The sequence below is a fragment of the Tursiops truncatus genome, chromosome 14 (assembly GCF_011762595.2).
Source record: "Tursiops truncatus isolate mTurTru1 chromosome 14, mTurTru1.mat.Y, whole genome shotgun sequence".
In the NCBI taxonomy this organism is placed as follows: Eukaryota; Metazoa; Chordata; class Mammalia; order Artiodactyla; family Delphinidae; genus Tursiops; species Tursiops truncatus.
In genome coordinates this window covers 56,414,643-56,428,643 of record NC_047047.1, presented here as the reverse complement: position 1 = coordinate 56,428,643, position 14,001 = coordinate 56,414,643, and the positions used below count along the sequence as shown (strand labels likewise).

General features: G+C 44.9%; 1 protein-coding gene across 4 annotated transcripts in view; it reads right to left on the bottom strand.

The window, feature by feature from the left end:
* The window catches only part of SLC8A1 (solute carrier family 8 member A1), a 345,035-nt gene extending 337,729 nt beyond the window's left edge, over positions 1 to 7,306 (bottom strand). For all 4 annotated transcript variants that reach the window (XM_073791419.1, XM_033838665.1, XM_073791418.1 and 1 more), the window contains exon 1: positions 6,922 to 7,306. In XM_073791419.1, coding sequence (XP_073647520.1) covers positions 6,922 to 6,990 — 69 coding nt within the window. In that variant the 5' untranslated portion in view covers positions 6,991 to 7,306. The remainder of the gene's footprint in view (positions 1 to 6,921) is intronic.
* Between the last annotated feature and the right edge of the window lie 6,695 nt (positions 7,307 to 14,001).

The following is a 14,001-nucleotide window of genomic DNA, read 5'->3' as shown; positions in this document are numbered from 1 at the left end:
TTTCGAGCTCTCCATGGCGACCTTCGCAATTAGCATGTCCACATAAAGGCGCACAGGTAGAAACAGTGCTCTCTCACTGGTCATCTCTCAAGTAGTAAGGACCAATCCTCACTGAGCACTCAGGTGCCAGAGGCAGTTCCAAATGTTTTACAAGCATTAATGTATTATTCCTCACAAAAACCCCATAAGGTTCTTTACTACTATTACTCCCATTTAATAGATGAAGAAAATGAGGCACAGAAAAGTTAAGGATCTTGCACAATGTTAAATATGCCATTTGTTGAATTCAAACAAATATTAAAACTAACAATGATATGCCTGCTGACCTCAGAGAACTCTGGTCTGAGTACCATAGGGAACTTCATTGCTTTTGTCAATATCCTCGATATAGAAGCAAATTCATAGTTTTCTTTCCACCTGAGGAAATCATTGCTAGACATCCACGGACTCCTGAGGCCAGAAAACACAGGCACATTTCTAGAGGGCTTCTATATTATCAAAGAAAAAAGGGAGATGTAACTTTGGTGAAATGACTTCAGAGTCATAGATCTAGATTCAATAATGTCCCATTTCACTCTTATTGAGTCATTTAATTTCCTATGGCCTCCATTTGCTTATTTGTTAATAAAAAAACTAGATGAGCTCTGATGTGTCTTCCAGTGCTAGCTATGGGTCTAAGCAGCACGAGCACTGATAAGGAGAAGTTCTGAAAAAGGGCCAGGGGCAGCTGCATGGCCAGAAGAAAGTGAGGAGTTAAGGGCGGGGGCGGGGGGAAGAGTCAACAACTGTGTCCAACATCAACTCACAAATTTCAGCTCCAGGGGGCTCACATCCCCCAACATTTGAAAGGCAGATGGTTTTGGAAGAGTGACAACCTGCAACTTCTGAGGGACATGTGACACGTGACTGAGCCCCTCCCCAAGCTCTATCCTTTTGCCCCTGGCTGATGCCACTCACTTTGGGGGCACTACCAAGGTGCAGAGGGGAAGTGGAGGTTGCCGTGTAGAGTAAGCAGACCCATTCTCTAAACCTGCTGCAACTGGGTGCTATACATTGAACAGAGCACAGCCAAAGGGGGCCCTGGGTCCTGTGCTCTAGGGGGAAGCAGAAGTGAGGAACTGGAGAAGCTCAAGGGAGAAAGCATCAGAGCCATTCGGTGCTCAAGAAAGAAAGAAAAACCACCTGTGATGGCCCAGAAAACATAACCGTCAAATTTAAGGTCTGTTTCTTGCTTCACCTCTCAGACTGATACAGCTTCTCTCCTCCAAGGCATGCTGGAAATTCATCAATTTTGGGTTCCCGTGTAAAATACATGTGAGCAGTGATTTATGCTAGCATCTGTTTCAGATCCACAGTTCCCATGGCATGGTCTTAACCGGGACATGCAGCTAGCTTGAAGTCTGGAAATGGCCCTAACCTTGCTCCAGGGTGGTCCTTGTCATAAATTAGCTGGGGCTGGTTTACATGTTTTAAAAATAGCGAGGCTTTATTTATTCGCAAAGTCCTTTCACTCTTTGAGAACCAACTAAAATGCTTCCTCCTCCTCCATGAAGCCTTTTCCAATGTTCTCTTCTTCCTCTCAACTCTAAAGCACTGGGCTCATTAGATAGCTGCAGCCATCCATCTACTTCACTCAGCCCAGTGTTTAGGCGTTCTAGACCGTACATCCCTAAGAACAGGGAACACAGCGCAAAGAGCATGTTTTGCGCATGGCTTTGAAACAGCCTCAAAAACGGGTACCATCACCTATTCACTCTTGGACAAGTTATTTAACCGAGCCATAGTCGTCATCTTTAAGTCAAGATCAGGATGCTTTCTTGCAACGGTGTTAAGTGAGAAAACATGCACAAAGTGCTTAGACTGATGTCTGCAACATAATGGGTATTCAACAAACATCACATAACTCCTCTTCAGCATCTGCATTCTCTGAAAAGCCCAGCGCAGTGCCTTGCATACACTGAGTGCTCAATAAATATCACAGTTGGATTGAAGAAAATTGCTGAATCACTCTCTTGTCTGTTTGACTTCATTTCACATTAGATTCAAGCAGGAAATTATTAACTTATTCTGACTTCACATGCAATGACATCTACAGAGTGATGACTTTTTCTAAAAAATTAAGATGGGGCTTCCCTGGTGGCGCAGTGGTTGAGAATCTGCCTGCCAATGCAGGGGACACGGGTTCGAGCCCTGGTCTGGGAAGATCCCACAGGCCACGGAGCAACTGGGCCCGTGAGCCACAACTACTGAGCCTGCGCGTCTGGAGCCTGTGCTCTGCAACAAGAGAGGCCGCGACAGTGAGAGGCCCGCGCACCGCGATGAAGAGTGTACCCCGCTCGCCGCAACTAGAGAACGCCCTCGCACAGAAACGAAGACCCAACACAGCCAAAAATAAATAAATAAATAAAAATTTAAAGTGACATGTCATTTTAAAAAAATAAATTAAACTAAAAAATTAAGATGGACTCTAATATCTACATTTATGTTCCTATGTCTATTACATATGCAAAAAAAACATTTGTCCGAACAAGTATCACACTAGTGTTCTAGGTTACTAGTATGAATATTCCAAAATGATACAGTAGAAGCCATTCAAGACTTTAAGCATATGATTTCACACTACGGGACATATTTCACCCATTTCTCAGAAGAGTAAATTTTCAAGAAAGATCAAATTTTTGTTACCTTTGCTGACCCAGAAGTAAAATGTCAGGGTGACAGTTTATCTTTGCCTCTGTCTGGCTACTCTCTACCCCCCCCCCACCCCACTTCAGCAGCCTGGTTCCCGGGTACTTCCCCATCAGAATGGCCCTCTGGGGGCACTAACTGGACAGCAACCCATTTCAAACTTCTTTCACTTCCTCTGCATCATCCTGTACTCCAGCGCTCAGAACTTTTCTGCCAGCTGATCTGATAAACCAATCCAAGTTAGTAAACGAACAGATGCGAATGGTTTGTGAGAAGGAATGGTAGCTCTTTCCTAGGTAATCTCGTTGCGTTCTATTAGGGATCTACTAGATAGAATTACTTTATTCAAATGAATGTCTCTAATACTGAGAATTTCTGATCCTACATTGGCTGAAGGATAAATGCTTTGAATCCAGGGATGTTTTGTGCTTCTCAAATCACTTTCTAGACAGCTGCCTGTAACATACTTGCCCCTGATCACAAACACACTTCCATCACTTCAGCTGCTTTCCATCACTTCAGGACTTTTCTCCTTCCCTACATTCTCCTCCTCCTCCTGAAATTGGCTAGAAAGTTTCAGGTAGCGAGAAAATGGGATTCTCGTGAACCTTGGTCTATCCTGTTACTTACTATACACTCTTGGCTGCGCCGATCAAAGGACAATCACAAATGTAGACATAAAACACTTAGGGTTCAAAACATAGTTGACAACAAAGAGAGCCTACAACAAACACTTGAGGCCTCATGGGCTGCGAGCAACTGTCTTCCAAGTTGAGTCAACACGCTAGCAAAAGACGCCTGGTCTCATCTGTATTCTCAACTGCTTGTGAGGAAATCATGCCAGTAAGAGTAGTTTACCCTCGGAGTCTCCAGTTCAGAAAATGAGCTGTTTGATTTACAAACCCTATTGAGAACCTAATCATTGATTAGTTGTTTTCAAAATATGTGCTGTATATCTTTTGTGAAGTGTGTGCGTGTGCGTGTGCGCACGTGCGTATGCATGTGCCCTTTGGCCTGCATGGGCCTGTGTGTGTGTGTGTGTGTGTGTGTGTGTGTGTGTGCGTGCGTGCGAGAGGCTGAGGAGGGAGAGAGGGAGGCAGGAAGAGAGAGAAAAAGAGAGAGGACAGATGCAGATACATTCACACACAGGTATCTTTTGGAAGAGAAAAAAAGAAAACTGAAAATAATCCCACTTCACTTAATGAGGCCCCACTGGACTAGCCCTGAGTCCAAATCAGAGTCTCAGAGGCAAGACTCTGAAAGCTCACTTTCCCAGAACCCAGTCCCTCTCAGTGGGTCAGACAGCACCTGACGTTTACTTCCACTAAATCTCAAGGACGTCTCCAGGGGATAGACCTCCCTTTGTTCAGAGAGAAAATTGGAAGCAGCGAGTTCAGCAACCTACTGCCTTCGTTAGCATCAATTACCACTGAAAATTAGAACCTAAGTGATAGGCAGCTGAGGGAATGGATTCTGAAATCTAGGGAAAGTCAGGGAGAACATTTGCCACAAGAGGGAGCAGAAGAATTGGATCAGATGGGAAACCGTTTGGTAGAGGTTATGACGAGAGGTCGGACCATGAGGTATGGATGATACTGGAAGACGTTTTGACGAGACATTTATCCCTTAGAGGAAAAAAAATAAAAGAGGATGGAAGGATCTGGAAGAAGTGAGATCTCAGCACCCTGATTCCTAAGTTGTTAGCAAATGTAAAGCAACAATTTTTAGAGAAAAGCAACATACATACATACAGCAAAAATATCAAGCTTGCAAGGTATGTGCTCTACCATCCTCTTTTAATTGTGTATTTCTTTTTCCAGATTTACTTTCTATTCCAATTTAGATCTTGTTTATTTCCATGCTGATGGGGCAGACTGCTCGCTTCTTACCTACGTGCTTTTCTTCCTCTACCTGAAGTCATCACGGAGAAAGGGCCTCTGTTACTGAATTGCAACATGAAAATCAGATGGTACAGTCCTAAAATGCACTTACTTTGAGAAAAACCCATCCATGAGCTAAATGTATGCTTTGTACTTGCAACTTCGTTGGATCTACAGAGCTCTTCTCACCATTTATTTTGTCAAAGAAACAGATTAAGTACTTACAGGGAAGGAACTATGCGTTTACTTTGCAAGATAAATAAAAGTCTATTTTTGTCTGATAAAAAACATCTTAAATATAGCTTGCTAACAAAATGCTGAAGCTCTCCTGGAATATTTTATTTTCAACACATAGTAAGTTTGAAAGAGCAATTAATGTAATTCCTGCAAATAGTCCTGTAGGTGTTACTGACTATACTTCACCTTCTTTTTGCAATTTCACCTTCCTTTTGTAATTTCATTTGTAGTTAAAGCACTGCTAGGGCTATGCATTTTTCTTCCCTTTCATGGTCAACAAAAGGGTCATCTAGTACTTAATCTTAATCCAAAATGATACAGTAGAAACCATTAAATAGTAATGATAAAGTAAATAGAAAGATAGACAGTAGGTAGGTAGGTAGACAGGTACACAGATAGATAGATATAAAGCACAGCCTTCATATTCTTTTAATTTGTTACACTCCTCTTCCAGCCCTGCTAAGCTTTTAAGACAGAGTAAAGGAAGTCTGATTGTCATGGACACTTACATTCTTTGCTGTCCCTGCACAGCTCAGGAGTGAACAACAGTTTACCTCTGTCCAGTTTTTTTTCTTTTTCCCTGGGAATTAATCATGCCATAGTTAATAAAAGAGCCAGTTTAGGGGGAAAAAATTAAGGCTCCTTTTTTAGTAGGTGGGAGAAATCCTAGCTAAAGAGCCCTCAGATCCAAATGGAATCCTTCAAGCAGGCAGAGTCCCTAAAATGAAAACCATTTAAGAAAACACATACTGCTTCTGAGGAAATAAGGGGATCTTTCCCCACCTTCTCACTCTCAAGGCCCCAAAGATGGAGCAAGCTAGCTCTCTCTTCCTCCTTTTTTTCACGCGAGACTAACCTCACAATTAAGCAAGTTTAGCAAACCCATAGAGGTAAATTCAAGCAACACAGGATTTGAAAGAGGAGCCTCAAAGCAATCACTCCTATTCCGGCTTTGTCTTCTTTTCTGAAATGAATGAAACATCTCAATACATTTTCCTCCCTCTTTTCCTGACTTGCTGCACAAGTAGCTCTGAGAAAGAGAAAACGTGCAAGTGAGTGAGTGAGTGTGTGTGTGTGTGTGTGTGTGTGTGTTGGGGAGTGTGGGTGGGAGGTATGCTTTCAGAATCCCCTCCTGGTTGCACCCCATTTCCCTTAGGAAATCTTCACACAGATGCTAGACTGTGGATGTTCAGCTGCTCCTATTCGGAGAGACCCAAGCTATGCCTTTAACCAGATCTGATCAGACTCTCCACCTACTCTACTAGCTCCTCCATGATAGGGATGCCTGTACTGTCTTTACATCCGTCATTTTTTAAAAAGCTTCTTCCACTTCACCTCCTACTGATATCCTTTTTTTTTTTTTTTTAGTCTTTACACCTCCAGCAGGACAAAGTTTGTATTGTTATATTCACAACCACTAGTGGCTGACTAGCAGTAGACAGCGCCAGCAAGGGAGCCAGGCAAAGAGGGGTTAAACAAATACCTAGTGCAAAGCAGGACTTTCTTTCCAGCGACTGCGGACACCAAGCACATTGCTTTTTCTCACAAAATTCTTTGTTAAATTTGATCACTCTGCTCCCAACCCAACCATTGCCACTTTGTCTAGAGAGGGAAATACGAATTGCCGGCCCAAGCCATTCATCAGTCAACACAATCCGTAAGGGAAGGGGGAATTGAAAAACCACGGAGGCACACATACTATATTTTTAAAAGCATCGCCTGGGTGGATTTGGTTTCTGTAGCCTACCGTCCACCCAGAAGACCTCCCTCTTCTTCATTAAGGAGGATCCAAGAAGGATATCCTCACGTCTCAGAACACAGACCATTTCCCCAAGAGCCAGCGAAGCTCCGGAGGCAGACAATGCAGCGGCAAAGTTCCCTTCGAATGTCCTGGGGAAAGATGCCTCTGCGCGCAGGATCCCCAACGCACACTCGGGCTGGGTGCCCAGAGACTGGGACCCTGCAGCCCACTCCCCCGCCGCTTCTCTCCCTTGCCTGTCCCCCCGCCCCGGCCACACCTCCCTCCTCTCCGCAGTCGATGCTGAAGGAGCACCCAGGGCTGGCCGGAAAAGAGGAGACTCGCGAGTGTGGCCTTGGGGAAGACCCCAGGGATTACCAGGAGGAGGGGTGACCGCGGAGCAGAGCCCAGTGGGTGGGGACGCCTGGATCCCCAGCAGCGTTGCATTCCGGGTGGACTTCGCTCTTCGCGCCCTGAATCCTTAAGCCCAGCGCGGTGCAGGGTGCAGCATCTCTCCTCAGCAGCCCTTTCTTGCTCCGGCAGCCGGCACTGGCAGGCGGGCACCCTCAACGCCCAGACGCACCAGCCAGAGCAATTTCACTCCCCGAGAAGCGCGGACACCCCCAGAAAATGGGTGGGGACACACACAGACACACACAATTTAGGAGCTGGTCCTTTGCCAAAGCGGAGGGAAGTGTAGCCTTCTGAACAAATGGAAAACAGTTGGCGGTATCTGACCAAATCCTTTCTGCTGCCCTTCCGAAGATCCTACCTGGTTTGGGGGAGTGCGGCTGGATCCTTCCCCCGTTCCTCCACGTTAGTAGGAAAGACGGCGCACTCCCTCCTTTTAAATAGCTCCCGAGCTGGGAAAGGTCGCTCCCATCTTCGGGTGGAAGCACAAAGCGGGCGGCGGCGGGCAAGCTCCCGTGCAGCGCCGGCGCGAGCAGGAGCGTCGGCGGCGGCAGGCAGCCGGTGCGCGCGGGCGGGAGGCAGCGCGGAGGCCGGGAGGCTGGGAGGGCCGGGGCCCGGGCGGCGCGCGCGCTCCGCTCCCCTCCCTCCCTTCCTCCCGCGCACACTCGCCCGCCAGCCCGCCGCCCGCAGCCTCGCACTCGCTCTCACGCGCGCTCCGCCCCGCCGCCGCCGCCGGCGCCCCGGCCCCCCGCGCGCCCCCACCCCGGCGGCCTCGGCCACCGCGGGCGAGAGGAGCCGGCGCGTTTTTGGAGCTCCGGGCGGGCGGGCAGCAATTCCAGCCTCCCAGCCTCGGCCGCGGAGAAGGTTTTTCGACGTCCTCCCGGCTCTCGGCCCCGCAGTGCGTCCCGGCCGCACGCTAGCGCTTTCCCCGGCGCCCAGCCCATGGAGTACACGCGCAGACCGACGCTGCAACTTTTCTTTGCCACCTTCCTCCCCTCACCCACAGACAGAACCGCCACCCCGGCTCACCCACCCGTTTCTCACCTCTGAAATTGTTCAGCCAGATATATCTTTCTTCCTCCACTTTCTATCCCCCCGCTAAAGGAAGCTTTCCTTTAGCGGAGGGATCCGGGGAGGTATCAATGATTTTCTCTGAAATCCTCACTCCTTGTTTTTCCTACTTACCAGACCTGCACAGCAATACGCTGGCTAGGAGCTGCTGACACAAGCAGATAAGGATTGCGGGGCGGGGGGGTGGGGGGGGGTTGTTAATTCCCCAGCCAAGAACTCCAAAAGATTCTCCCTTTTGGTATTTCCCTCAAAGATTGCAGCTCACTTGGGAATAAAGACCAAGAGGCTGCTTAATGTGAAAGCCCTGCAGCTTTTAAAACTACAGAGAAGAGTAAAAGCTGAGCATTAAGGTTAAGTTGGGAAAGATCTAATGCAGCAATCGACGAACCATTCATTGCCCTTTCCAAGAGAAGCATTATCATTGCCAATACACCACTTCGCCATAATTAATACAGGAGCACTGCATCAGGCCCTTGCTCTCTTGACAGCTCATTCATCCTTACAAATCCTTAATGACTTGGCAGGATGAAAGGCTAGACCCGCTGTGGAGTTCACATCAGACACACCTGGGAAGCTAGTTAAAAATGCGGATTGTAGCGTCCTGTCTTGAGACCCTGATGCAGCTCTCAAGGTGGACTCCAAGTTTGTATTTTTAAAGCACGAGTTGATGTTCGCCCCTGGTGTGGTTTGCTAAAGTGTGGGGCATCAGGGGCAGCTATGTGGAGGGTGAGAGTGGGAGGGAGACCAAAGTACTAGACAGAAAGTAAAGTTTCTTAATAGAGTTTTCCCCCGTACTTACAGCACAGCTCTGGGCAGCCAGGCCACAGGAAAAGAGCGATTCGGACTCCAGGAATCCCACTGTTTGACTATGAGGCAAAGAGCAGGGGGATGGGAAAAGTAGCCCTCCTCTGCCTCTTTGCCAGTGGCTCTCAACCTCTGACTGCACCTCAGAATCTCCTGGGGAGCTTTTAAAAATCCCAGCGCTTAGGCCACACCCCAGACAGAGTAGCTTGGAATCTCTGGGGGTGGGACCTGGGCATCAGTAATTATTTTTAAGTTTCCCTGGTTGGTGCCTATGTGTAACCAAAGCTGAGAACCATGTTCTTGGCCAATGCTCCTCAAACATGAATGCATATGTGAATCACCTGGAGATTGCAGTTTCTGAAACAGGCCTGTTATCTGCATTTCTAGCAAACTCACAAGTGATGGTGATGCTTTCTGAGTGAGAACTGCTCTTTAATGAGCAGGGGCTTGGTACATCATCCTAGTGGTTGTGGACACAGCTTGACGGAGGAAACTCTGAGCTTCTTCTTGTCTTGTATATTCCCAGGACTCATTCTTCCCTAAGAATATTTTCCTTTCCTCTGCGATGAATTAAACTTTCTTGGAAGCCACTCTCCATGCAAACTTTTTGTTAGACTGCACTGACTAATGGGTGTGAACAGAATGACATGAGGGGAGACGCAGGTCACCACCTCTCTGTTAGCGTATGGCCTCAGCCAAAAATGACATAGGGTCCTGACTTCAAGAGAGTGTGAGAGGCAGACATTTGGCCTACACGCAAGGAAAGGGGCTTGGAGAGACAAGTGGCTGCTTTGTCAATGACACTGAGAAAAGCATATAACTAAAGACTCCACCCATAGGAAATAGGACAAAGCTAACTGAAGGGATTGAATGGAAGAGCTAAATGAAAATGTGAGTGGACTACATCTCATTGGAACGGATTTTGTAGAAAGGGTGAGGCCTGTTATTGCTATTATGGACCACTTAGTGAAAGCACAGATTTTTCTTGAAAGTGTAAGCATGCTTGTGACATGGAGTGATAAAAGCCCTGTTCTTAAATGTCTATATTCCAGTGGTGCCCCAAATCCATCTTGTCGGCAGCAGAGAAGGCATTAAGATGACATCTTGGTTTTCTTTATTCCTCTTTCTTTCCAATTTAGACTGATATTTAGGTTAATTTGGATATTTGAGTAAAACAAACTGCATGAAGTAGTTTTCTCTATTACCTAAAACCATTAAAAGGTAGCCTAGTACCTAGTGATTTGACACCATTTTTTATTTGGCTCAATTTCTGACCCCCTAATTTTCTTTTCCTTTCATTTCTCATTAAAGGCATTTTTATAAGGGTTCCAGGGCCCTGAGGGAAATCAAACCCTTTGCTCCCTCCTAAATGTCATACATGACTGGCTTCTTATTACAAGAATTATCAAAGGCTACATCACTGGCACAAAGCTCTAGGTAAGGAAACAGGCTGCTACAGGCTCTGACTCTGGAAAGAAAAAATATTGTATGTAGGAAGGTGGTGATTTACATTCCAATGGCAACACTATTTCCTAATTCATTCTTGCATATTGATTGCCATTCTTTCCTTTGGACTTAAGAGTCAGTTATGGGCCTCCACTCTTATCTAGCCAAAGCAGTTGGCATGACCACTTTGCAGACTCCACAGGGAAATCACTAAGAGTTGATATATTCTAAAGGTGCTTCAGATTTTCATGAACTATTTCCCTGGAAACCTTCAGGGGATCTTTTAGCAAACTCATTTTCAAACCAAATGAAAATATTATGAATTAGGCCAGTCTACAGAAAAATTAGACATGTGATCGGGGGTACCCCAAATTTTACTTTTAATATTGTATTAAAACAGTCAACACTTTTCATCATGGGGAAAACAAGTACTTCATTGTAATTCCTTTCACTTTTACAGTACTTTGAATTACTTAGGTCAGAGGTACCATCGTTTTGTTTTGTTTCTTCACTTCTTGGAGCTCCTTCAGTGTGTTAATATAGCTCTAGTTTATTCCCACCTCATTTCCTACTCTGTCCGTCTTCACCACTCACCTATCTGCTCCTTCATGGGTTCAGTCTGATACTGATTTCTACATAAGAAAAAAGCATTATAGCATCTGCAGCCTGGCCAGCAAGAGAGTGGAGCTTAGCATTAGCTATTTTCCCATACCCAGGATCCTCAGGGGAACCGCTGGACCAGGTTTTGTTTGCTGCTGATTGGATCCTGGGTTTGCTTCAAGCGTGACTGTGGGGATTCTTGGTGACTTCTAAGTGCTACCGTTCCTCCTCCCTGCTGTCTTGTTCCTGAAATTAAATTTTTGCTTCTCTGTTTTGTTTTGACCAGTTGAACCCCACATAGTCAGTGGCCCTGCTGGTGGGTGGAATCAGCCTTCCTGGTAGACTCAAAGTTATAACCCACCCTTCCTCAGTGCTCCGTCACTGTAAAGTCACCCACTTCCTCTGAATTTGTCACAGTCTTTGGACACCAGAGGTCTTCACTTCTGCATTTGAGGAACTTATAGTCAACAGTTGGGCTTGTGCAAAATCCTGACACTTTCATTTTCCATTTCTTCCCCTTAGAACATTGAGGACATTAGTTTGTACCCCAAAACCTTATCAATGGTGAGGTTACCAGTCAGTAACTCAATGGCAGAATCATTATCTAGATCAACTGGTGGGTCAGAAAAGAACAGAGACTGGCTAAGAATTAAGGCTTTGGAGTCATACTACCTGGGTTTGAATCTCACCTCTGGCTGTATGACCTTGGGAAGTTTTTTTAACCTTTATGTGTCACAATACCTTTGTCTGGAAAACCTAGATCACAAATCGCCTTCAAGAATTTATGAAAAGTATAAAATGTATATAATGTGCTTGACATAGTTCCTGATCATAGTAATTACTCAATGTTGTTGTTATTATTGGTAAATTTCCATAAAAATGATACCCATAAAGTAAAAAATATTCTATGTAATTGGGTTCAACATAATCAGGCCATGTCATTACTAATAATGATTATGCTGAGGTTTTTGTTATGCAGAATTCTATACAATGAGTAATCCAGGAAAGTGGATGCCCCTACAGTACGAGAGTACTTTCCCTCTCTGTAATGAAAGAAGTTGCTTGTGCACTTTCTGATTTTGTAAGTACAGAGTGCAGTTACGTGATCAATAAAGGGGGTACCGCATTCTTGCTGGATCACAGCATTTCTTTTCCTATATGTTCCTCTTTTCCTATGATCCCCTCTCTATTATAAGCTGAGGGTTTAATTTCCAATAGAGCCATTTTAAACAAATTCCACTCCGAGGAAGATCTTGTTTGTCACATTAGTTTTCTTAACAGGGGACCTTATCTAGAGGACAGAAACTTTTTTACTAAGTTTGCACAAACTCAACATTGATTCAAGGACTCCATCAACAGGGATTCAAGACGAAGTCCCTGGGGTCCTCTGTACCAGGAAGTTGTTCCCTACAATCCAGTTCTGAAGCAACATCCCTGAGAGATTGTACTTTAGGTTTTTCAGTAAATCTCTTTTCTTTGGCATTGTCTATGCTATATAGCTCTCTCACTGCATCTTCAGTTGCTGGTCACTGATTAGAATCTCTGAGAACTACCAGTGTTTTAGTGGTGACCACAGTGCCCGGACAGTCGCCCTTGAAAATGGTCATAACCAAGATACCTAAGGGGAAAATGGACTGAATTTATGGATGTCTTAATCCATGGTTTTAATGCTGCTGATTCTGCTACCACTGGAAGTGTCTGGAAGTAATGAAACTATATGCTCTTGTTTCTTTAAAAATTCAGAATCTTACATAGCGTGACCTAAAGAGTCCGTAGCAATTACGAGTCAGAAAAGTTCAGAAACTACATACTATTTTCCCTTTCTTTTAAAATGTTATCCTGTCACACAAAAGTCTTAGCCATCTTTGGATTTGTTTAAGAATTTCTGAGTGTAGACCCCAAAAAATGTTAGTTGTGTAGATATTAAAATTATTTATTAAAATTGTTTGACATCTACAACCTAAATTTTAGATAAGCAATCCTTATGAGCTAAGGAGGAAATTATGATTACCCTCATTTTACAAGTTGAGAAAGTACAGAGAGATTTGCCCCATACTAGCTGCACATAACTATCAGTTGTGTTGTTTCAAAATAATACTGAAGCCCAGGTCCGCTCTTGGAGATTTTGTTCCCACTGGTCTGAAGTGGAATATGGGTACCGGCATTTTTTTTAGTTCCCTGGTTGGTTCTAGGTTCAGCCAGAGCTGAGAACCATGGGCCTAGGATCCAATAGCAAATTAGTGGTAAAGACAAGTGAAAAAAGTCCCCTTACATCTGCCATAATGCCGTTTCTATTCTGCTGCTGCATCGAACATTGGTATTTAACAGCATATAAAAATGGGGATGCCTCTTGGAAATGTAAGGTAACTTAGAAATGTTTAAGGACCTTTTCTGAGTCTCTAAGAGACACAGGTGGGTATTGTAATTGACCTGACAAAGATAGATGAGCAGATTGGAACAGATGATCAAGAAAGCCAAATCCAAGACTGCAGGGCCTCTGTCTCTCTTTTTGAACTGTCAGACCCCAGCATCTAGAGCAGTTTTGGGTTCATAGTAGATGAATTAATAAAACACATACTGTCCCCTATAGGGGGACTGGCCTATGTAGACAATAGATGGATTTGGGTTATAGGGTAAACACTTTGGCCCCTGTCCAGTGCAAATTGCAACTTAATAGCTATCATCTCCTCCTAGCTGCAGTGCAGGCTGTAGTTAGCAACTGACATGGTCACCATATCCACACCCACAGTCCTGCCTGGCCACCTGCTCTGTGATGACAGATTGTCTGTGACATTGCAGGAGACCGGACTACAAGAGATGGCAATCTGACCGAGCCTCAGGCTTGCGCCTGTAAGCTGACCCCTTGTCAGTTATCTCAGCAATTAATTACTTATAAGCCCTTGTTTGATCCAGTTTGTAAGCATGTCAGAGAATCTCTTATTTCCTGTTATCTTTAGGCATGTATTGTGTAGATATTGACTTATATTTTCTTTTTGTCTTTTTCAAAAATCAAGGATTCAGTGAAGTTGCTGAGAGGTCCAAAATCAGTCATTAGGCAACTCTAATTAAAAGCAAGAAGATTATGACCCATGCATTGCTCTCTTTTGAGATGAACAATGATAGATG